This window comes from Lates calcarifer, linkage group LG9 (assembly GCF_001640805.2).
Source record: "Lates calcarifer isolate ASB-BC8 linkage group LG9, TLL_Latcal_v3, whole genome shotgun sequence".
NCBI classification, from domain to species: domain Eukaryota; kingdom Metazoa; phylum Chordata; class Actinopteri; family Centropomidae; genus Lates; species Lates calcarifer.
The window spans coordinates 14,649,816-14,675,425 of record NC_066841.1 but is presented as its reverse complement, the minus strand read 5'-3'; the positions used below and the strand labels follow the sequence as shown (position 1 = coordinate 14,675,425).

Genomic DNA, 25,610 nt, shown 5'->3' with positions numbered 1-25,610 from the left:
TCTGTTAGTTGATCATTTATTCCAGTTCATGACAAACCAAAGAAAACGAGGGGGCCAAGACAAGTGAAAAATAATCACTTTAAACCTACCTTAATGAATGTAGGTTTCCACACTCTGAATGTAATGTTGACCTGACTGATCTTAGCCTCAGGGATGGAACAGGTAAATGATGCACACTCAAGCTCTGTAGAACAGTTCTGTAGAACAAATAAAACAGCATGCGTTAAGACAGGAGCACACATAGTGGAGTGTGTCATCAAGGTGCCCAAACAGTTAACACACCTTACTGTAGATCAAAATGTGATAAAGTTCACATGAACTGCAAACAGACTTATGTTCACACAGCTCAGCAATTAAGAGGAACTTGAGAGAAAATACTGTGTCTCTGTCAGGCTAATTGATTGTAACGCTGGTCTAGGAAGAGAAGCTAAACCTGAAAAACCAGCCTGACCAGGACTAGGTCCAGGTTAGTCTGGTGGGATCAGTTTCCATGTAAAACTTGGGTTGAACTTATTTAAACTTTAAACTGAAATAAGTCTGGTTTGGTAATCTGGCTTTATGAAAGACGAACAGTCTTTGGAAAACAAACCTACATTACTCACCAATAGGAAGTTGCTGAGTGATTCTTTCATTGGATTGGGCTTTACAACTTTTGGGTTAATGTTATCAGGGTTAATCCACTGTGCTGCATTGCATTTCACCTGCAGAGAAAGGAAAAGCAAATGTAAATGTGGGTCTGTCTTTTTTGGCTACACCTGCATTTCTGAACGTATGTGTATGAATACCTGTGGGCTGGTGGTGACATGGGTGAGGTACAGCAAATTGTTCTGTCGAAGAGACTGATGAGGATACGTCACTGTCAGGTCAAGGGGCGGTGTCACCACATCACCTGTCTTCTCCACCTGAAGAGACGGAGAAGTGAATGAGATGAAGAAGGCGCAGGAGTGGAATACTAAACATACCACATCTGCATGCAGCTGTTTTCTATATATTATCAAATCATCAGATTTCTACCGTGTAGCTGATGTTGACCTCCTCTCCAATCATTGTGGTGTCATTGAATACGCTGGCATACTGTTCACCCTCTTTTACTACAATGTGTTTATCCACAGGTTGCCTAGAAGAAGCACATTTTAAAAAGGGTTTTCACTTTTAAATCAGAGCTTCAGATACACAGAATGCTGAGTCACTTTTACAATGCAGTGTGGTAGGAGAGCAGCATACATGATGAGTGAGGAAACACCGAAACACTGAACAACTTCTACAGCTACTCACACTAAGAATATGAGGCCGGCTTCATACTTCACAGGGATGGAGATTAGCACTCTGTTGTCATTCAAGGTAGATTCTAGCTCTTCACTGTCACTGTGGGAAATTTAAAAACAAGTTTGTACCAAACTAATGAGTATCATTTTAAGTGAAACGGCTTCAAACTGGAAATAAACCATACTGTGTTGATTCTCTCACCTTGTAGCTGTCACATTGATCTGAATTACCTCCTGAATATGTTTGGGATTCACCTCAAATCTCACTTTGAAATTTTCCTGTGGATATCAGATCACACAATATCTTTCATAGCAGTAGTAAAGATAAAGAATAATTATTTTATTATACAGGTAATGTGTTGTCTGATCCTGCACAGGAAGGAAGAATCTAACTGAAACAAACCTCCACATCGCTTCCCAGGAACGGGTATCCAACAGCACACTCCAGCTTAGTATCATTCAGAGTGCATCCCTTCTCCGGCTGAAAAATAACACATAAGCATCAGCACACACATCACAATACTGTATACATTTACATGACACAAGACTGAGACAAAATCTTACCTCTACTTTAACATAGTTGATGTTCTGTGTGAAGCTGAGGATAACTCTGGTGTTGTACGCATTGTCTTTGCTGTTTCTAACAGTTGATGTTCACATCAATCTTGTCTTTGTTTGCTCTGATCACCATGCTGGAGAAGGTCATGAAAACAGTCAGCATGCTCAGTTGTGATGTACATATATCCCCACAAGGGGGCAGTGACACACTGGAATGGTTTGCAGCTAATAAACCCTGACTATTACGCTGTGAGTGACACATCAAGATAAAGAGTACATGATGAACTACTTGAATCGGAAAACTTGTATTATTCAAACAAAATGACGTTAAAATTATTTCTGCAGCCTGTATGTAACAATTACAGCAACCAGTAACTGTTTCAGTGTACATGCTGGCACATTTATATTATTTTAAGATTGATTTAAAAACATGTGAACATGTCCTTCACTTACCTTTTTACACTAGGCTCTGCCTTGAGGGAGAGATCAGCGATGCACTTCTCATCATTCCCACAGTCCACTAAGGGAATCTGCAAGACAGAGATGCACATTTTCGAGATGTTAAGAAGTGAGATTTACGTCCTTCTGATTAGCTTCAAATATGGAAGCCTTTCACATTTTCTTTTTCAGAATAACCACGACTATTTGAGAATGAAGATTAACTTCAAGTAAATAGGGACAAGATGTATAATGGATCACATATACATGTAGAATTGAGGTTTGTCCAGAAAAAATGTACAAATGCAATCTTTAGAAGTGTGAAGTTGTCAGATATGATAGCTGAATACAGAACAGTAAGATCAACTAACCAGTGTGAACTGTGAGGTTGCAACAGCCTTGTGACCAATAAATAAAACTGACAAAAACTGATAAACTATAACAATTAAGTTCAGAATTTTATTCATATGGACCAGGGTTTTTAATGTGTTGGTTGACAACAAGATAGACCAGCAGTGAGCAGGAAAACCAGCAGATGTAATTTTAAGAATAATTAACTAGCTTATTTAACTTTTGTTGTGGGGGTCTTCAAACAGGTCTGTAGGGGATGTTTCAAAAATACTGGAATAATAATAAAATTAGGTTTCAGAAATCCCTCCACAGAAATAAGCAGAGAAATGAGAATCAAAACAAGCTGCTGTTGCTGTGTTTGTATCCCTGACTAAAAGAGTGCATTCAAATGACCTTAATTTCCTTTGCCTTTCCCCCCAGAGTGTATGGGGGTCTCTGCTGAATTTGTTCCCATTCTCAGTACTCTCCCACCGGACTGTTAACATCAACACTGCTTGCTCTCCCAAGAAAGGATAAGAGACTCGAGTATCATCTGCAACACAATGTTAAAAGAAAAACGGCAGCTTCCGTTTGATGACTTCCCCTTTCTGTGTGCGCATGTGTGTGTGTGTGTGTGTGTGTGCGCGCATGTGTGTGTGTGTGTCCTCTCCCCTGCTTTCAATAACAATAACAGGAGAGGTCCCAATAATGCTTCCTTGCAGTGTGCATTGCTGCTATGACAGACTCTGGCACTGAGAAGGTCAGGGTGCGTCAAGGCTTATAAACACAACACGTACGGTCGAGTGATTAGAAGTGAGGGGAGGTGGTGTTGCTACTACCGTGTATTTTGCACACCCAGGCTTTCCTGTTATGTGTTGAAGCTGAATGTGATCTCATGTGATATTTCCCAATCTTTATATGGACACATCACTCCTTGCAACAATTATCTGGAAACCCTCTTGTTAGAACAAATATGCATGTGGGAGTGTGGGAAGACTGTTGGTGTTGAAACACTAATGCAGAGTTGAGGAGACACTGAAGGATGGCAGTCAGCTGTTGCAGATGCTAATGTACTGTAACATCGGTGGGTGAGTTTGGAGCCAGGCGAGAACACCCCGCTTTTCACTCTTGGATTATAAAGATACACAGATGGAGGATGTTAGAGACGAGATTCAAATCCTTCCTGTGACACAAAATCCTCCACTTACTCCTATTTGGCAGTTAATTGTGCTCTGTGTTAAGTGATATAAAGTGGTCTTACTGTCTTATTGATGGCTCTGGGAAGGCTTTCATCCAGGACGGGGCCTTGGTCTTTGTCAGCTAGTCCAAACTCCAAAGACACCATGAGAGGGTCTCGGAAATCTAGCCGGGCCTGTCGAGGAGAAGAGACAGGTGGAGCGCGACAAGAGGAAGAGAAGGATGAAGGGAATTAAGAGCAGATAAGGAAGAAAGCAATGAGCAAAATCTACTTTAAAGATCCTACACGCCCATGGTCCACTCACACAGGAGTTTTAAGTAATTTGGCTGTAAGTTGTAATTCTGAATCTGAGGTATCAGGAACAGCGATGATATCTCCTACTTAGCAAAGTGGCAAAGTGGCTATAAAGCCTCAATCACTGGCAGTTACACTAAAATAAAATCCAATAGAATCCATTCAGCTCATTTAAAATAACACATACATAGTTAGATTGTATCTGGTTTAAATGCAAATACTTAACAAACTTTAACACAGTAACACTGAGGTTGATAGGAATGTTATTAGCTCCACAAGTATTTGGTTATAAACCTGAATATTTTGGCCTGAGTGGGGCGTACCATGAAAAAATGAGGAGAGAGAGCACAGCGTACAGCGTCTCTTTATTGAAACATGAAGACCCCATTAGAAAGAGCTGTTTCACATTCCACCATATACATTGCATACGCACAGTAAAGCATGAATATGGGTCTTTCTAAGCCTGTGCCAAATTTTGATTAAACCATAAAGGACCCTGTGAAAGAGTATAGCATGAGGCTGCATTTTTAGTCAGGCACATTACCTGAGCGCAGCTATTAAGTACAGATTGTGCCTGTTGCTTTAAACATGATAAGGAGTGATCATATCATACATAAACTGCTTATCTACCACTTGCAGAGCACTGTGGCCTGTAGGCACCTATGTTGGCTATTGATTTTCCAACTCCATTTAACCCCAGTGAATTTCATTAAGTCTTTTTTACACATGTTTGTACACTGTCTGTGTTCACTGAATACAGTGAATCGATGCTAATGTTCAGGGAGAGAAACTGGAGATGTCTTTAATACAAAAGTGGACCAGGCAATGGAAGTTTTGAGTGTAGCAGCTAAGAGCCAATTTATTTTTAATCTGAGGTTTTCCTAACTGGTTTGGAGCTGGATACTGTGTGGTGTGGACTTAAAACAAACTGGAGCCATTGCTTTAGCGCACACTGAGTATTAAACACCCCTTAGGAGATGAATTAATTCATGATATCTCCTTTCAGTTTGTTGCTATCAGATCTGTTCAGATTTGGGTTTGCTCCACCTCAGACTCAGGTGACAAGGATGTGGTGCTTTCTGAACCTAGTACAAGTTTTCTGACCCTCGATGACCTCCGCCCTGGACTATGTGGGAAGTTTCTGCACAGACTGGCACACTAGAACAGAGCAGGTATTCATGCTCAGCACACACAACAACAGCTGTTTCCACTGATTAGTTCCTCTTTCTCTCGCCTAAGGGCAGCTAATCAGGGAAATCCACTGCTGAAGTGAATGACTGGAATGAGAGAGTTTGTGCACATGGCTCTAAAATGTCACATCACTGAGCCCGCTGAGGTTTACAGTAGGTGCTGTGGCTGTAACATTCAAAGTGTTTCAGCTGTGATGAACAATCTGCGCTGCGCTTGTTGGACCGCTTGTAGAAATCTTCCTTGACCTCGGATGTCACTTTGTCACATTCTCAAAAACACCTCATTCGCTGCAGTTTTCTAATTCACCCTCTTTCGCTCATTCACTCTTTCATTTTTTGCTTTTTCTCCTTCTCTCCCCATCGCTCCTACTTCTCTGCAAGTGCCTACAGATAATTTATCACTCAGAGCAGCACGGAGCTGCACTCGGCATGCTTTGATCAGGACGGGTCTGTTTCATGTTAGAGCCGAGGCTTCTTGCTCTGAATAAGACTCCTTGCAGCTTTGTCCTGTCTCCTTTCTGGCTCAAAACACCAAAACACCACTTACATCTCCAACAAGAATTTAACTCTCATGAATGAAGGTCACAAAAATCTAAGGTATCAAGTTGCTTTGAATAACGTGTCTTGCGGTTATGGGACTAAAACATACAGTTTTGGGGTTGATTTCTTTCAGGTATGAAACCATAACTGACCCCATGTGTACATAAAGATCAGAGCACTTGCCGACATCATGAAGATCTGTTCCTCACACTTTATCTCTCGGATTCTGATGGTGAGTGGCTTGGTAATCCTGCGATCATTTTTATCGGTTGAGTTGATAAAAGAAGCTCTGGCTTTTGCACGCAGAGCATCGAGAGTCAGATTGTAGTGGATCACTGCAGGACAGATAAGACAGATAAGAAAACACGCAGTGATAAAACAACAATCATTTTGGCAGTGAAAATGAATTACAAGGGAATCTGATCAATAACAGAATCATCCACATTAGCGTAGGATACTGTATGGTTCACCTGTGGTAGCGCTTGAGTCCTCCTTGTCAGATTTGATACTGTAAATGAAGCAGACTTTAGTTTTCACGCACACAGATTTGCGCCCAGCGTGTTCACACTGAGCCTGCTGCAGGTTTATCTTAACGGGGTCAAAAGTCATGTTGGCATGGAGTTCTGCAACATCTCTGGTCCTGGCAAAATGAAATAAACATAACAGCTTTTAGAAAACAGAGTACATAAGTAAAGTCTTTGAGAGCAAGAAAAAATCATATATATGTGTCACAGAATGTGTTTTTTCATCTTTGCTACACCATTAACTAGCATTCGACCCCTCAGATTTATCTTGTGTACCTTGGGAGGGGCCTGGACCTTAGATTGGGAACCACTGGACTAAAGTACAAACTGTATATAAAGCAGTAAAAAATCAAGTTCCACCTTGACCAGCTGCGACAGTAACATGCTAACAGCACACAGATGCATTATGTCATAGTAAGGGGCCATTTTTCTGCATAATGAGAAGTTTGACTTTTGATGCAATGCGTGTGTGTGTGTGTGTGTGTGTGTGTGTGTATGAGCTGTGTGCATTCATCTGCTTTCTTGAAAGAAGGAACAAGGAGTGGATGCATATTGAGCATTAAACTTGGCCTCAACTCTCCCTCCACTCAACCATTGTGCTTTCTCCAGGAAGAGCAGCCACCCGCTGCCAAATCCTATTTAAACTCTAAGCCACTTGGGAAATGGAGTTTTCACACAGCTTAGTTGAGCCTCTGCCAGTAGAAACTGTGGGAGAGGGTCTGCCTGGTAAAAGAAATCATGGCGTGGGCTGATGTTTCAGAACTTCTATAGGCTGGTCTCCAACAGTGAAGTATGTAGCCAGGGGTTTTAACAGAGAAATCATTAGGAAGTTGTTGGTCTCAAGCCTACAAGCCCAGTGGGACACACACAGCTGTTTAAACCCGAATAAGACAACGCAAAGCGGACATGCAAGATGATGTCTTCAGGATACGAGCACTGCTGCTGGTAATGATTCGAGTGGAATGTGTGGTTTTAGGAGTGAATGTTTATGTCTAAGGATGGGCCATGTCTCACCAGAATAGTGAAACCCCTCCCAGACCTCCTATGGTAACATCAGTGATTCCATCTTCATTTAGATCCATGACTCCATGTATGGACTGACCGAAGAATTTCATATCTCCGCCGTCGCCACCTGCAGGGATCCGCTAAGGAGACACCACAGAACCAATGGGAGCATGTTAATGCGAAGGAATAGTTACAAACTTATAGCAGATCCCTGAGTGGCACTGGAACTGGTCTCACCTGCACAAATTTCTCCTTCAGAGAGTCCTTATCTCCATGATAGATGTAGACCGCTCCTCTGTGGTCGTTCTCAAATGGTGCACCGATTGCCACATCGTTAAACCCGTCTAGGTTGAGATCTTTCACTGCTGCAATGGCTGTACCAAAGCGGGCGCCACATGGTTCATTTTTATTAGTGCAGCTGGCTGTGTGGGCAGTACAACAGGACTGATTGACAGGCTTTAAAGTGAACTCATGCTTAAACTGGCCAGCCTGGTAAGGATACAAAGAGAGACGCATCATTAGAATCTCAGTGTGACAAGCTGTCAGCCAAGAACTGTCAGCCAAAGACCACCTCATTTCCAGTCTTCTGTACCTGGTCAGCTTTATAAACGTAGACTTGTCCCTGCTCATCTCTTTCCGAGCCCATGTACATCGGAGCTCCGACCAAGAGGATATCTGTGTAGGAATCCCCGTCCACATCAACCGTCTGCAGGACGCTGCCGAAGTAGGAGCCAATCTGCACAGATGAGTCAGAGATCATCTGTCAGTGTTGAGCCTGTAAACACTGAACCTCCTGAAGGACAAATTTTTATCTATATGGTTGTGACCTCAATATTTCCTGTTTATACACTAAAAAACTGGTCTAGAGACTTGTTAATCCTCCATGTCAGAGACTCATGGGAGCTGTAGTTGTTGAATGCATACATTCACATTCACTTTGGCAGAAGATGCTTTAATCAAAATCAACTTAGCACTAATTATTAAATGTGTTCAGTAAGAAAAAGTGAAGGGAGATAAGAGGAGGTGCTCCAGGAAGAGATTAATCTTCATGATCTTCAACTTGCTCATAGTGGGAACTCTTGGGTCTCTCTCTGTAATTATAATAATCTAAAGAGTACGGTTTAGACCTGTGCTATATGAAGAGTGCCTTGAGATAACTTCTGTTGTGATTCAGTGCTATACAATCAATATATCACATATCTATTTACATATTTACAATGCATTGTATTATTAAATAATAATGCTACTACACTATTGTTGTTATTGTCTTTTTATATCATTATATAATATGGTATATCATAGCACTTGCCTTAACTTCTATTATATATACTTTATAGTGTTGTGTTATTGAGGTGCAGAAAGTTGGACAAAACACAGCATTACAGAAAAAATATCTCAACACAAAAAACACAAGAACCATTTATATACTAACAAATTTGAAAGCATAACATTTCAATTTTGTTTTGTTTTCTATTTGGTTATAGTGATTTGTCCAATGCAGTTTGGTTTTACACCTCAGGGGCACCGCAGTTTTCTTATCCCTTGGCCTATCTCTTGACTGTGCTGTGAATTTTCTCTCAGGGATAAATAAAATTTTATCTTATCTTATTTAGAGTATATCTGCAAGTATAGCAGACATCTAATTAGCTTAGAAAGTGAACAGAATATCATCTTTCATCTTTTCATACAGATTGATGAGAGACATCTTCTTTGCAAAAACATAGTCCCAGACATCAGCAGAACAGAAAAAGGCTCACCTGTTCTCCTTTCAGGATCTGCGAAACAACAACGTGGTTTGTTTCATTCAGACGATAGATAACAACCCGGCCTGTGTGGTTGTACCGCGGTGCACCCGTGATGTACAGCACTCCATTAGGGGTGGATGCTGACTGAACATCATAGCCTGCAGAGAATGCATACGCAAGCATGGACTGCATTAAGTTCAATGCACACATAAACCAGCATCATCAGGAACCTGTTATACTGTATATATGCCTAATGATGTCATGAGGATGAAAATACAACCTGGCTGTATTTGTGGGATATTTTTAGAGGCTTCGTTTTTTCAGCCAGTTGTTTACGTCTGACTGTGAGGATGAAACTATAAAACACTACTGGAAGCTGGCAAGAACTATGTATGAAAAGTCTGCAGCCAGACCATTAGGTATGAACATATGCCAGCAGCTGAGTTTACAGTATGCGAGCCTGGACCTACCAGTGCTCTTTCTAATGACATGTTGATTAAATAACTTGATATTAAGATGCTGTGGTTGCTCTGCAAGCCATAAAAGGCAGCAGGACAGAGAGAAGAGCCTGTGTATATTATTTATGTGACAGAGAGAGAGGCATCTGCTGTCAAAGTTAGACAAATTACATATCTTAATCCTCCATGCAAGAGAGACTCTATATTTACTCTGCAGCTGTAAAATTCCACTTAATCTCTTGTAGGACCTTATCTCGCCCTCTGTTTAACACAGAATCACTCAGCTCAGACAGAGGTGTGCATGCAAGTGCTCTATAGTCTGTACTCCCTTTGTTTTATTCAGCTTACTAACAAGTGTAAGTTGTTGTTTTCCTGAAAAGCTCCTGAAAAACTGGCTCAAACCTTAAATCTTACTCAACATTAACATTAAATATTAATGACTAAAAAACCTTCTCACTCTGTCTGATTGCTTGGACAGTGTCTAGTCTATCACTCACCTGTCTTAACTTCCGTGTTTCAGCAATGTCAAAATCAGATGTTTCCATGCCGAGGTAAAATATTTGATGATCATCCATGATTCATAGAATCATAGTTACAGATGTAATTACGACTACATCTACATCTACATCTAAACATAACTATAATAATAAAAGGCCAGGAGTAGTAGATGATGAACTTAAGTGACTGCACATGCAATCAAAACTCAAAAAAGTGGATTTAGAACTTTTTACTCTGTTGATAGGACTCTTGAAACTACAGACAAGGTCAGTCATTACTCTTCCTATTAAGAATTTTTAATTCATTACAGTTTTATATTTATAAAGCTTTTCTACTGCCTGCAAAAGTGATTTCTATGTGTTCAATGTCACCCCAATGTAAAGAAGCTGACTAAGAAAATGTGTTTTCAGGGCTTTCAAGATATTATGAGTCAACTCACCGATGTACCCAGCCAGTCTTTCATATCCGGCCTCAATCTCTGGGTTGTAAAACTGGTTCTTCGGTGGAATGATTGTTCCTCCTGCAGTATGCATTACCACTGTCCCATTCCAGTCGTATGCTCCAACTGCTCCCAGTAGCACACCTTCCTACAGGAGACAACAGAGCTGGTATCAGGAACACATTATTTGTCATCCAAAAACAGCGATGGAAGAAGTACTCTCATCTAAGTACATGAGGAAATACTATGATGTAAAAATACTCTGTTAGTAAAAGTTCTGCATTCAACATTTTACTTCACTAAAAGGAGATAAGTGTTAGCAACAAAATGTATTCAAAGTATCAAGTGCGCTGAACAGACCCTTGTTATATTATCATATTATTATTGGAATGCTATTATAGATGCATTTGCATATAAGGAGTATTTAATACTGTAATAACTTGAAGTGGAGATGATAGATTTTTACATTTTCCTTCTTAAGCATAAGTTTTGTACCTAAAATATGAATCTGCAACTAGTCAAGAGAGTACTATACTTTCCTCTGAAATGTAGTGGGGTAACACAAAATGGAAATACAAAGTATAAGTGCAGTACAAGTACTGCAAAAATTGTATTGAAATGCACATTCAGTGTTTTATATCTTGGATAAATTGATTAAAGAAAAAAAAATTACACTATTTTTAAGACATCCTCTTGGTGTCTGGTAAACTGTCATAAGCATTTTTCACTATTTTCTGATGTTTTATTGACTAAATGATTAAACCATTAATTGACAAAATAGTTGACAGGTTAATCAATATATCTAAATGAACAAGAATAACTAAAAATATAGCCAAAAGTCATAAGGTTAAACAAAATAAAGCAGAATAAGTCAAATCAGAGTGTAAAACTATAAATCAGCCTGTCTTTTATCAACAGGAAACGGAAGTTATCTAAAAGGAAGAGGAGGGGACACACAGGACATAACTGTATCAAGTGGTTCTTTCCCACTACTGGCTGTTAAAGTGAGGCCTCACATGTCTAACACTCAGTGGTACAACTCAGTTTGGTTGTGTCTGGTTTTATTAAGTCAAATGAACCACTGCAGGCACAGCCACTGCGTGTACAGTGATTCAGGAGGTGATAAACCTGAGTCAGGGGCAGGAAGAGAGGCGTAAGAAGGGAGCCTGTTTGTTTTTAAATAGACATAGGAAATGCCTAATGAATGAATCCAAGAGCCGTGTAAAGGGGAAAAAACCAGCATGTTGTTTTTTACGTAAGTGAACAAGCATCTGATTCAACCTCCCCTCACTGTCTCGCACTGCACATGCCTCGTGATTGGCTTTTTGATCTCCGTCTTTCTTTATTTCTGTCTCGCACACTCTCATGCAATCAGACAAAACAGCAGCGGTTTGAAGTCGGCAGCAGCGCGAGCAGAGAGGACAGAGAAGGGTCTGTGTGTGGAAACGTCTACTGACTGAGGTGAATCACCAAAGGGCTGAAGATGAACCCGGGATAACACGGTGGAATTGTATCTGGATGAGTTCATTAGTTGAGCAAACATCCATACCAGCGCATCCACCAGCACGTAAGCACAGAAGCCTACGGACGTGTAAACTTCCCTGTGACCTAAAGATATGATACTCATCCGTCATGCAGGGTTTTACAGTTAGTCACTGACTTTCAGATTACAAATGTGGTATTTGTGTATTCCTCTGACATAATTAGATTTTGACTTACTTTAGAAGTATGTGCGCTAAACCCAGTTTGGGACATCTCCATCTCAAAGGAGGAGGTGGAATTGCTGGTGGTGGCTGAGGAAGGAAAAGTTCATTTTAACCACATATAAATAAACCATACATGGGGAAACTTTGTTAGGATCTTGTTGTCACATCACTGATGAAGTGCTGAATCGAGAGAGAGCTCATGTGTGTTTCGAGGGATACCTTCCAAGGCAATAATCTTGCTTCCCAGAGCATCCACGATGGTCAACAATGCCACCTCATCAGACACATTGAAGAAGTGGTCTCTTAACGGCTCACTGGAGATTAACTCGATCTCCTTGATAAACTTTTGCACTTCCTCTGCGCTTTTGTTCTGACGATTGTAGTCTCCCAAAACCTGGAAACACAATTAAATATCTTAAGGTCTGATTACAGTTAAATAATTGCAAAGAAGTTATTCATTACATCTTCCCTTGATTTAACTTTAATAGTGTTGCTTATTTGGTCTGTTGCAAGGAAAAGTTACTTGTCAAAATTATTTTTTGACTGAATAATTAAATTTAAATGATTTAAGTGAATTAAGAAAACATATGTTAACATAACCTGTGAAGACAACACAGAGGTAACATATGCATTTGTACTCACAGCAATGCCAAACCTCTCGATGTTATCATTATGACAGTCTCTGATGACCTTTTCTAGATTATGGGAGTCATGTGACTCTCCGTCAGTCACAATCACCATGACTTTCTTCGCCCCAGGTCGTGCACCACGTTCTGGCATGAAGGCCTCCTTCCTGATTGGTGGAAATATTTAAAATTCAATCAGAAGAGCACAGGGAGCACATGCTGAAAGTGGGCCTTAAATATAGAGTCAGTTTGTCAGTTTATTAGGTACACCTAGTTAAAACTAATGGCTCTAATAGATGGAAATAATGGATATTACAATTAAAAGAGTCCTCCACTGATTTAATATTGTACTCCCATAATGTTGATGGTCTGAGGGTGGAAAGTTTAAAAGAGAGTTTCAAAATTGATACAGATTTTTTAAAATTTTTTTATTGCATTTGTGTGTGTTACACTAGTAGAGGCTAATGTAGCCTTAAGCCTCTTAAGCAGAGATGAGAGGTAGGCTGCAGAGGTCTGGTAAACTCCCTAAAACTTTTTTCACTTATATATTAGTGCTCCCCAAAGCTGTAAAATAGGTGGAGCTCCCCTTTAAGCTCACCTTTCACTACAAGATTTAACTTTGTAAAACATCCACTGTGCCTGACCAGATACATGTTGGACCAATCATGACACTTCTGCCGGGTAATTTAAAAGAAATTTAACCAATGACGTCCCACTTAACACTGTGTTTGACCAGCAGAAAGGCTTCATGTTGATGTCTAAGTAAAGAAGCCTGTCTGAACGTCCCATTCAATAGCCTATTAAACCTTGCCAGACCACAATGACATAATGGTCCATATGAGCAGGAGGGGTTAATGTTGAGTACCTGGCGGTATCAATGCCAAGGAAAGTCATAGTCTTGGAGCCGGTCTGCTGAGGAAGGTCTCTGACAAACTTCAGCAGATCTTCAGTGTTGGCAAACTGGCTCAGGTTGACTCTGTGGCTCACAGTCTCACCGTAGGACACTATTCCCACCTGGAAGACACGTACAAACACACACACATTCTTGTAAACGTTATCCTGCATTAAATCTACTTTTTCTTTTCTCTCCTGTGTTCTTCTCCTTTCTGCTGTCCCCTCCCAGACAGTCTGCAGAGGATGTGGTTGGGTCTGGTGGGGTTGACATGACACAACTTTCTTTATACAGCAGGCAGAGGACTATAGCAGCCATGGAAGATGTGACTTACAACCACCAGGCTCCACAGAGAGAAGACTTTCCAGTGTTTCCCTCTGGAAAACTCCACTAGCTCTGGGCCAGATCAGCGTAACCATAATAAAAACTAACCACCCATTTGCAGAGCAATCCAAGACAAGTGGACAGAAATAAACTCAAGGTATGACTTAGTAAGACAGAGGCTAAAATTACTTTAAAGACCATAAAGTCTTTAGTTCATAAAGTCTGCATTATGCAGGACATCTTACAGTTATTCTTACTGTTGGCAACATGTGGAAAATTCCACAAAGGAGGGTACTTAAGTAATTAAATATAATATAATATGAAAAATTGAACTGGCAGCAAATAATATATTCCTTCATTCATCCTTTTTCTGTGTCAGTCTGATGTTATATAACCCATCCATTTATCCATGTATTTATCCAGCCATGTTTGAGTCCACAACCTAATGTTTCACACTATATACTCCCTTATGTTTACGACCAAAAAAGTAAGTTCCAACAGGTATTAAAATGATACATATTTTTAAAAATCTGTTCATTCACTCATGCGGCTGACCTGTGAGAGTTTAGGTCCAATCTCGATCTTCCTAATGAAGCGCAGCAGAAAATCTATGATACTTTCCCAGGGGTAGATACTGTTAGATCCATCCAGAACCAACACAACGTCCAGCTCCTTCGCACACTCTGGAACAACATAAGATATATTTTACAGTTGATTAAAGGCTAAGTTTGGTTTTCAGTTTCTCTGTATGCAGTTACAGGTACACTGAAAGATGACATTGGCCTTCTATGATTCATTTTCTATGTTTTACATGCTGTATACTGTGTCTCTAAACTTTTCCAAAGATGGATGCTGGTCTCGCTAAATGCATTAAAAACACAGATTTCACTCCTAAGAAAGAAATTTGATTATGTAACACATTCCGTCCTCTTCCTGTTTACTTGTGCCCACAGCAGACACACTACACTAGTTCCAAAATGTGATAATGTGGAGCAGCAGTTCCCAATCAGGGGGTTTGAAATGATGTTATGTACACTCTTACTCTAATCTCTGTTTTGTTTTGCTGTGAATTACTGGATATTTTTAGGCATTGAAGGCCTCTTAAAATGATTCAAGCAAAACAAGTAGACATTGTTTTGTTTTAAGTAATGGCAAGCCAAAAAGGTTGTAGGTGATGATAATGAAAGGTTAAAACATACAAGGCATACTACATTTCTCTACCACTGACCTTATAGATAAATAATAATTAACCCGGGGTCAGCTAATTTTGTCGTTAATCATATGTTATAGCCTTACTTTAATCAGGTAATCTAATTAAGATGAGGATATATTTTGCAAGAGGGTCCTGTGTACAGCAGAAAGGAAGAAAAACAAACACAGCCAGACAAAACAAACACACACATGGAGCATCAGAGAAAATCGCAGACATCACTAAATAGAATCGGCCAGCGGGATGAGGCACTCAAGTTTTAAAAACCTATGTAATTCTTTCCATTAATAAGGTGCAGAGTAGAAGAAGTTCAGCATTAACGAAGGGGTAACTCGAGTTCTACAGTCCTGGAGCTCTGATATGATGAACAGTGGTTTTGAGTTTGATTTAAAATTTTCATGCAGAGACCTAAAAAGTCCTCAGTGAAGTTTTTGCACTCGAAGCAAGATGGCAAAAAAGTGAAACTTCCTACTACCATTTTAGTCTGTCAGTTCTTTAATTTACTTTAATGCAGTATCGATGAAATCAGTTTATGATAAAACTATCAGGCTTTGTCATTTCAGTGGATTTTTGTAGCACTATATGATCAGCTTGTGCATATGTGTTTGTTTCTGTAAAGGGAATGCCAGAGGAAGTGATGCTGAAAGGACAAGAGAAACAGAAAGAGCAAATAATTGTTTACTCTCCGGTTCTTTCTATGTTTTTCGTTCCTGTGAAACAGAGTGCAGGCCCCATAAACTGTCTCCTAACTTGGGCATACAGCACAGCAGAAGGGCTGGGCTGGAGAGGGAGGGATGGGGTCGCAGACAAGTTTACATTAAGAGGAATGCTCTAATCTCCCTCTTCGCTTAGGGAGGGTGAGTTTGATGTCAGGGTCTTGGGTGGTACTACTGTGAGGGGTAGATTATGATCTCTTATCCCCGTCGGGCAATTTGTGGAGATGCTGTCACGTCCCGTCAGGCTGCGTACCTTGCATGCCTGGTGCCATAGAGTTGAGGATCTCGAAGGAAGGGCTGACGTTAACGCAAACTCCTGAGATGTACTGCTGCTTCCCACACATGTAGCCGTACTGAGGACCACACGCCTGTGGAGACAGGACACACGCAAACTTTAGCTGCTTGAGAGAGAAACTTAAAGGCTGGGACTGGTTAGGTTTCCACCAGTATGAGGTCATGGGTGAGAGGAGGTTCAGGACTACTGAAGAAAGAAACCAAGAGGAAAGAACTACTCAAACCGAGGATTATATAGAGACTTTTAAAAACCACTATAGATCCCCTCAGACAACTTCTCCAGATAGAAAAGGAGAAAAGGGAAACAGAGAAAGTGAGCCTGAGGAAGTAGGGCGTTAAAATGACCAACAATAAATGGAAAATTGAATAACATCTATTAACCTTTCAGCCTAATTTTTTTTTCCAGATTTCCCTGCATGCTCAGTGCTTCCCTTACATTATGGTGTTGTACAAGAACAAGACCGTGTGTCTACAGCTATGCTCGTAACTCTGTGAGACTGAACTTAGACACAGTGCTGCTTTGAGCTAAATGCTAGCATCAGCATGCCAACATGCTCATGATGACAGAACTAATGTGATAATGATTAGGGGTGTAACGATTCTCCAAATCCACAGTTAAGTTCATACCACGGTTTTTTAAATGTTCCCACATCGCTGACTCAAATGTGCCCAGGGCATCTGTAACCTCAGGGTTTTTGTTTATCTTGATCTAATTAAACTAACCTAACTCATGATTAAACCAAAACAGTGAGTGACACACGCAGTTGGCCTTGGTTTCAGAATCGTTGCACCCCTAATTCTAATGTATAGGAGTTATAACATGTAACAAATTCACTATGTTCACCATCTTATTATTGCTACTAACAAATGTTAGCCTGCTAACATTTTAGCTAGGAAATTAGCAGTAATAAGACTAATGGGATGGCATTTGCTTTGAAGGTATTCAGTCACAAACCAAAGCACTGGACAAATCACAATTTTGACCTGATGATGGAGCTACATGAAAAGTCGGACGATCACAGACGTTATGCAACATGTAACAGTACCTGCTGAGCTATTTCAGTCTGGATCAAGGTGGTGAACCAACCAACCAACAGACAGATTGCTAACATGGCTAAAAAGTAGAAATGTAAAACATTTGGTAGGTAAGTTCAAACACATACATAACCCGGCTGGTAATTACATTGTGCTGACAAGTACTGTTAAAAGAACAAATTATTCATTATATGCTCTAAAGCCTAATATGTCACTGGGCCAGCTGAAATCAGTGCTGTCAAATGTTTTGTATTAACTCTGACTGAGTGCTGAATTACAGTATATAAACACAGACGGTGTTGAAGAGTTACGTTAACACTCAATTTAACCACATAAAATGTTAGGTTTGGGGCTTCAGTTAAATTTACAGCTGTACAGGATCTGCCCTCAGAATCCAGCATTATATTTTCTTAGTAGTAGTAAGTAGCAAGAAGATATATTTATTGCCCTTTTGTCCATTGTTTCTCTAATCCACTAATCTCATAATCATGTACAAATAAACTTTTACTGGAATTCATAACCATAAAACCTAATGGGCCTCACCATCTCCTACATATATTTCTGCATTAATACACTTGATTTACAGTATCCTGTTACATTCCCAGGACATGAAGCCTGACTGGGAAACATGACGGGTCAAACCCACTGCTTCCATACAGTCCACAGGCCTAGTGAATATATACTTGTTGACCCATTTCTTGCAGAAAACATGCAAAGTTCAGTCGTCCTTCTGTGTTTGGCATGGAAAATGTACTGAACATATACTAAGAGCAATACCCCCCCCCCTCCTTACCAGAAATCCTCCATTGGGATTGGTCACCAGTGTGGTTCCCATGGTCATGTTCTCCTTCACTTCACGTAAGTTGGGAATTGTTGTGTTTTCTAAGAAAAATATGGATGAATAAACAGAGTGAGACAAGGAGAGCAGCACAAAGGAAGGAACAGCTGGACAAATTCCTCTTCTTCATTTTCCCACAGGAAGAGAGACGCTCAAACTCCTGCCTTACTTCCTCCTCAACCTCGGGGAGATGTAATAACCACTGACATGTGGTTAAATATAGCTTGTTTCATTACTTTACCACACTGTCCCTCAGCGTGTACCTTGTGGGCATTAATAAAGGATATAGAGCACAAAACAAAATGTTTTGTTGATAAGCATCCAAGTTCCAGAGAAGAAGGCAAATTGAGGAACTGAATTATTAAGCAATCACAACATGTGGCTAAAATTAGCCTGTTATGTCAAACTATTGCTTCAGCTTGGGAGTGTCTTGGATCTGATTTACATTTTTTTCCCTGAGGGATTCACATAATCTCACATGCCTTTTAAATGTCAAATCATGCTCTTTATCGATCCCCATGAGAGAATTTTGATGAGTAACCATCTCTGATTTTCATTAGCTGCCAGTTATGACTTTGGTATGTATAACAGAACTGTGAGTGGTTAGCAGTGAGGCGTGATGACCTTTAGTCACTTAAGTTTTGCCCTTTTCCTCATCTCTGTGGGCACAGATTGCTGCTTTCTCTGTGTATCCTTCCTCCATTTCCTGCCTTCACGCTAACTAGAAACTACTGAAGAAGAGAGCATATTTGGCCTGTTTGTTTATGACTCCCTGCTGACCTCAGAGTTAAAAGATCTTTCTAGTACTCTAACACACTTTTAATTTAATGCTCAGTAAAGTGTCATTTACCATGCACAACAATAAACTTTGAATTGAGAGTAAGTGGGTTAAAAACTTCTCTATCGATTATCATTGAAAATGACTGAGATCTTGGGCCTCATGATGCATCCACGAGGGACTGAAAGCAGCTTTGTGGAGCTGCAGCGGAGAATACAGTCTTTGTCCTCAGTGAACTGCGACTCCAGATAACTATCAGAACAAATCATACTTATCACACAATCCCTCTTGGTCTGGAACGACCTCTCAGAAGTCAAAAGTCAAGGGAAGATAAAGGTCAAATGCCACTTTGTAAAGTGGCTGCTACTAAAATACACCAGCGTTTTACCAGGCAGCAGATATGAACTGCAATGTTTTTCTCTTACGAGGATGTTTTGTGTTACGTTCTATCAAGATCATGCTTCTAAGTTACATAATAAGTTCTCCAGCTCGTAAGACTGAAGCCTGAATTTGCAATTCTGAAGTTGGATTTCATTTTCCAAACAGATTACAATATTGTTTAGCAGACAACAAAAAAAATGTTATACTCTCTTGTCAACATTTCATTACACATAATAGTCCTGGCATAACCGCCTTTCAGTTTTGTGGGCCGGACGGAACTGTGATTAAAAATTACAACACAATAACCACACAAATTTAAGTTCGCTCATTATGGTTTGGCATCTCTCTCCAGCGCTGGAATAGTGCAAAACTAGTGTAGAGACAGATCGGGCAATTTGAGGCAAGGGTGTTGTCAGAGGGCACAGATTGTAAATACTCTGCAGGCATCAGGCTTAAAGCTGATTGACAGGCCTTTTCACTCAGTGGAACATCAACATCCTGCTCGGCTGTCCTGGGTTTGCCTCATGCTCCTCGGGGATGCACAAGAAATATCATTTTAAACATCCAAAAAATTGGTTTCTGAATCATTTCGAGTCGGTAAAAAAAAAAAAGTCACGCGGTTGCTGAGTCATGCCTAGTTTTACTTTAAATTCAAAATACTGCACTGTTGCTGTTCCAGTTGTCGGCTGAGTGGTCTGGCTCCGACTGGCAGTCTTTATTGATTCCCAGTGGATGTTCTCCAGACTAAACTTGAGATTTAGGCTTTCGCCTGTCTAACTTATCTAAGATAAAACAAATACAACACACTCCACTGTTTGAGTGGGGGAGTATCATTTCCAGCTGTTACTGTACATTATCATCACTTAAAGCAAATAATTCACCAACAGCAGGAGAACTGTAACTCCTGTGACTTGATAATCCTGAGGTGCAAAAGGCTATATTGAAAAGTATTTAACCCTGAGCTGTGAGTCAGTGTGCAGATCTATCTACACACACTGACTCTCAGTCCTCCTGCGTCAACACATGGACAAACACTAATATAGACTTTGCAGATCGCTGACTGGAAGCTAAATTGTGTTTATCTGTATAATTAAGATATAATTGGAGGGATGAAACATTAAAACCTTGTTTATTTACTGTCCTCCCGTTATGATGGGCCTCACTTCCTCCCCCAGAGAGCCCAATCAGATATACAGTAGACCTAAGCACACAGTAGTACAATTACACACCGGCCAGCACTAAGATTCACAGTATTTGTATATACAGTTGATAGCTGTCCTCACCTACCAGATTTATTTGATATTTTCTATGTTGTAACTTCATTGCTTACACATACAGGTTATGCACACACAAACACAAACACACAGTATTCTTACTAGGCAGTTCCAGTTTGACACATGTGTTGTCCCCTTTCCCCACAGGACATTTGTAGACATCTCCTGTTCGTTTAGCTGGCTGGCCCGACAGCGGTGATCCAATCAGAACCCTGAAAAAATAAAAATCGGTTGGTCGATTAGAAATCCTGCCAAACACCTCACAACAGTGTCACAGTTTTACAATCATGATAACAAGCAAAACTCAAATATTATTGCAGAAATTAAGAGTTGGCAGTTTGGAAACAATTTGGATTTGCCTTAATTATACATAGTTAAATTAAACATAAACAGCGGGCTCAGATTGGCTTATAGAGCTGCAGATTTCATTGGAATTGGCTATAATTGAGTCTGTGGCTGTCATATTATTATCACCACCCTGGCACTAATCACTTATAATCACAATTTTCACCTCATTACATAGTATTGCATGATATGCTGCAGATGTCTGCAGATCAGAACTTTATAGGTTTGTACTGGACGTGTGGGTTCAGTATGTATAACTACACGCATGTCTGTATTACATGTCCATGTGTGAGTTTCATAACATTGTGTCACTCTGTCAGTAAACTGATGCTAAAAAGAGCTGGTCATCTGCCCTCCTTTAAACATTCAGGCTTATTAACATTCCTCAACTCTAATGGGCCCTGGTCAAAAAGCGAGATACAGAGAGGAACAACAACACACTCTCAGCTTTGTCCGCTGTCAGCGACCTGAAAGAAACACCACACCATTATTGATTTATTTATGACAAACAATCCAATGGGTGGAAACATGGCTACTTACTCTTTTAAGTTTGATGTTAATAATTGTTAAATACTTGATTATAATTACTTAATGACTGATAAATTTCCCCAACCCATGAGTGTGTGGTTTCGCATCGATGTAAGCTTATTTTAGGCATTTTAGGACGACTAAATGCTCATTTACTTGTCAAGTACCATTTTCACCAGATGAATTAACTTGTTTCAAGGTAAATGCTCATGACTTTTAGCTATGCTAGCAGCATGGCTCTACGGATGGCAATTTTAGCTGACTGGTCCACCACATTGGTCAACATATATTATCATTATCTACAAGAATTGAACGAGCAAATTTCCCAAACTGTTTCTGTTAGTGTTTGTATATCAGTGTTTGTGGCAGTAGGCAAAAACTGATTCACCTTTCAACAATGCTAAGATGCACTGAGCTAAAGGGTGGGGTCTGAAGAAGACATCTGCAACCAATCAGTCACCTTCCAGTTACTGCAACCTGTGTGTTACATCACCTCATGAGTGCTATATTTTTCCTCCATAATATTCTCCCACATGGACGCACTGAGAGCTACATATCATCTCTAATTTTATTGCCCCTCCTCCTCATTTCCCTGAAACGTCCTCTATAATTCTCTGTTTTATCTCTTTTCTTTTTTTTGCTTCTTTCATCTGTTCACTTTCACTCCTCAAGATCTCAGATGTCCTCTCTCTGCTCTCTGCCTGCTTTGCCCATGTTGTTTTCCAGTTTCAGCTTCTTCAGTCAAACCCTTATCGAGCAGAACTCCTTGGGTAATACTTTTCTCTGAAGTGGAACAAAATAGTGCTATCTGGAGATGCTGCAGTGCCAAAGTGTTTTCAGTGTTGTGGAGGTTCAGTCACAGATGGTTCAACTGATTATCCGCTGAGTGAATTACTGTAAGTGATCTCATATGAGCTAGATAAGATGATTACTACAGAACAGCATCAGGTAAAGTCATGTTGGAAGGAATCAGACATAGTGCTGCAACAGGTTTGAGAGAGACAAATGGAGAAATAAAGACTGAAGTAACTGAAGGAGAAATGTAAAGACACAGAGCCATTAACCATACTTTTAACTTTTAACAAGGTTTTAAAAATGTGTTCTCAGACTGTTTTAGCAAGGAGCCACGGATGCTTGGTTTCAGTGTATTTACAGGCTGGGTATGTGGAGACTCTGGTGGGCAGTTTATGTTTAACAGCTAGAGCAATAAAGGCAAAGTTCCTCATTACAGCAGCATCTGGTGTGCTCCCCTTCACTTAGTTTTACAGGTGATTTTTAGCTTTTGTTAATGTTGTGGAGTTGAATTAAACTGATCTGAGTATGAACTTTTTGGTTGAGCCTCTCTTAAACAACTTGGGATATTTTCCGATAAAGAAAATGAATCATTACAAGGACCACCAGAACAGAGATAACAGCTTGTGAAGAACTGCTTGTCAGCCACGCTTATTTACAATCAGTTTCCATCAGCGCTATCCAGACAACAGCAAATTTCAACAGAATTTCCCAGAAAATTAGTGAAATGAAAATGCTTCCATCCACTACATTAATACCACACACACTGATTTAGCATAACTCATGACTTTTCAAGCAATTAGTCTTGTCTTGCCTGTACCTGCCACACTCACACTAAGGATTTCTTGGATTTAAAATGGGTTTATTTGGATCTTGAACTGAGATATGTGGATATACTTCAGGTTTTGGCTGTTGAACACTATGTTGTTGTCTTTGAGGTCACTTAAATTTATTTATTTATTTATTATCATCCATTTCATGACATGTTGTCAAACTGAGAGCACAAATGATTGACACTTGCCTGAGCTCTGTAGTTTTCTGTTCTCTCACAGTGATGGATTTTAAAACTTATTTTACCATTGTAGCTTTAGCTGTTGACCATCGTGACCTTCAGCTCGTCATGAATTTATCATTATTGTAAAGTATATTCTGCTGCCTGTTGCCTTCAATCATATGATGCTAAGACAAGGCTAAAATCATAACTTTAGATACCAATCCTAGAGACTGATCCGACACAACAAAAATCTCCTTAACATCTTAAAATTGGCTCATTTGTAGTGTTTAATAAGGTGAATAATATTAATTTCTTTCTGCTCATATTTAAGCCTATGCTGCAGCGGCTGTCTTTACATCAATCTAACCTCATTCAGTGCCATGTTGTTATGAAGTTATTCATGTCTCAGATGGGCCTGTGTTTCAATTAGCATCTGCGAGATGAGGAGGAAATACTACAGTGGGGGGGGAAGATAAAGAATGTTTAGTCTCTGGATACCCTCATTTCCTCAAAATGTACAGCTAATGACACTCACCATTTTCCCTCGCTGTTCTCAAACTGCTGGACAGTGTAGCCAAACATGTCCTCCAGCGGGCCGCTGAATGGCAAGCTTTTTTTCTGGTCCACATTGAAGGACAACACACACGCCAGCAGCACTGCAGGGACGAAGGGAAAGAGAAGGTTATAGAGAATGCCAAAGACTATTGTTTAATAAACAGAATAAGCTTATTGAGGCCCCTAAAGCTACTGTAGTGTGGCTTTATATTTAATAATCTGATGAAAAAATAATTCAGTTCTGAAATAAGAGACTTCTGTATTGATTTTCTCATATCAAGAAAGCCATGTTAATGAGAGGAAAGTATAAACAAACTTTCCTCATAATTATTTATAAAGTATTGAAAATGAAAAATAAACAGATCTAATCATAGAATCATTTAGTGTTGATTTTTGCCACAATATTTATATAATTGTAACGGTATCAAAATATTTAGTAATATACTGCATAGAGATGGTACACTGAGATTGGAGATGAACTGTGTGAACCATATCACTCTCTCACACAGACACACACACACACAGAGTCATTCTGGAGGACACTAGAGGAATTTCAAACATCAATGTGAAGCACGTTGGTCAGAGTCCAGTCTGACCCGCAGGACAATGGCTTTTTCTCTGCTCTCTGCGTAGTCTGCGTCCGTCTGTCACTGAGCTGAGTATATCACAGAGACTCTATATAAATCTGTCCGTGTCTTCATTGTGCCTGCACCACAATGACACTCTTTATATCTACTGTGCCAGGGAATTCCGCCAGCGTAATTTATTAAATTCCCGGACTTGTGAGGGAGTACAGAGGAGTAGAAGAACAGTGGGATTAAAACAAAGAACGTGTAGACGCGGACCACATACATGGAGACGCAAATAAAAAGCTGCTATTTATTCTTTTTATGATGATGCTTTGTAGCTACTGCGTTTGACCCAAACAAAATAGAGAGCTCCCATATGGAGTCTGGTGGAGATAATGATGCTGGTTGTTCAGTCAGCTGGTCCACCACTTTGGTCCAGACTGAAATATCTCTGCAACTATTAGATGGACTGCCATGAACTCTGTACTGAACTCCTTCTCCCACCAGCAGAAGAATGTCAGCCAATTCAATGTTATTCATATGCATTTAAATATTCATTAATATATTAAATTGATGTTCATTTTCCCATGTTAATGTTAATTTAAAAACTCATAATACTATATATGTAGGCGGCATGGTGATGTAGTGGTTAGGACTGTTGCCTCACAGCAAGAAGGTTTGGGTTTGAATCAGTCGAAAGCAGGGTTGAAAACTTCCAATTCTATAGAAGAGAAACCCAGCAGTTCCCAAAGTGAGCAAGCACACAATGGAGAGGGAAAACTCCCTTTTAAAAGGAAGAATGAACCGGACTCAGGGTGGGCGGCCATCTGCCTTGACCGGTTGGGTTGAAAGGAGAGAAATGGGGAAGAGAGGAGAAAGAGGGAGGAGGGGGGAGAAAGAAGAGAGAGGGAGACCATGAACAGCTGTGCACACCTTTATATTTAAGCACTGTCAGACTGGTTGTTATAGTAATAATGATATACCCATAGGTGTAATGGTGTTATCAATAATGACAGCAGAAATTATAGCAGCACCAATTATTATGATTGCTCAATTTTTGATGTCATCTGATGTTTTTTTTAATTTATCAACACCAATAAATATAGACACAAAAAAAGTCTATAATTATTCATGAGGCACAGTCCAGGCTCTGTTGAATACGTGTTGTATCCTCCTGTGCAGGTTAAAAGGACATGCTTGGCAGAAGAAAGACAGAGAAAGCAGTACAAACAGCCATCTGTGTATGTATGTAGCCCTTAACCCAAGGAGGC

General features: G+C 40.0%; 1 protein-coding gene across 1 annotated transcript in view; it reads right to left on the bottom strand.

The window, feature by feature from the left end:
* Positions 1–25,610, bottom strand: part of itga1 (integrin, alpha 1) — a 46,916-nt gene that overhangs the window by 3,556 nt on the left and 17,750 nt on the right. Inside the window, 27 exon segments of the mRNA XM_018662373.2 lie at positions 90–197; positions 603–701; positions 786–902; positions 1,015–1,117; positions 1,276–1,365; positions 1,468–1,544; positions 1,669–1,746; positions 1,830–1,910; positions 1,912–1,957; positions 2,277–2,353; positions 3,853–3,963; positions 5,997–6,148; positions 6,284–6,453; positions 7,352–7,482; positions 7,580–7,831; positions 7,935–8,078; positions 9,100–9,245; positions 10,483–10,630; positions 12,202–12,275; positions 12,408–12,582; positions 12,831–12,981; positions 13,680–13,828; positions 14,586–14,713; positions 16,210–16,324; positions 18,079–18,167; positions 20,659–20,768; positions 23,751–23,871. Of these exon segments, the coding sequence (XP_018517889.1) occupies positions 90–197; positions 603–701; positions 786–902; positions 1,015–1,117; positions 1,276–1,365; positions 1,468–1,544; positions 1,669–1,746; positions 1,830–1,910; positions 1,912–1,957; positions 2,277–2,353; positions 3,853–3,963; positions 5,997–6,148; positions 6,284–6,453; positions 7,352–7,482; positions 7,580–7,831; positions 7,935–8,078; positions 9,100–9,245; positions 10,483–10,630; positions 12,202–12,275; positions 12,408–12,582; positions 12,831–12,981; positions 13,680–13,828; positions 14,586–14,713; positions 16,210–16,324; positions 18,079–18,167; positions 20,659–20,768; positions 23,751–23,871 (3,242 nt within the window).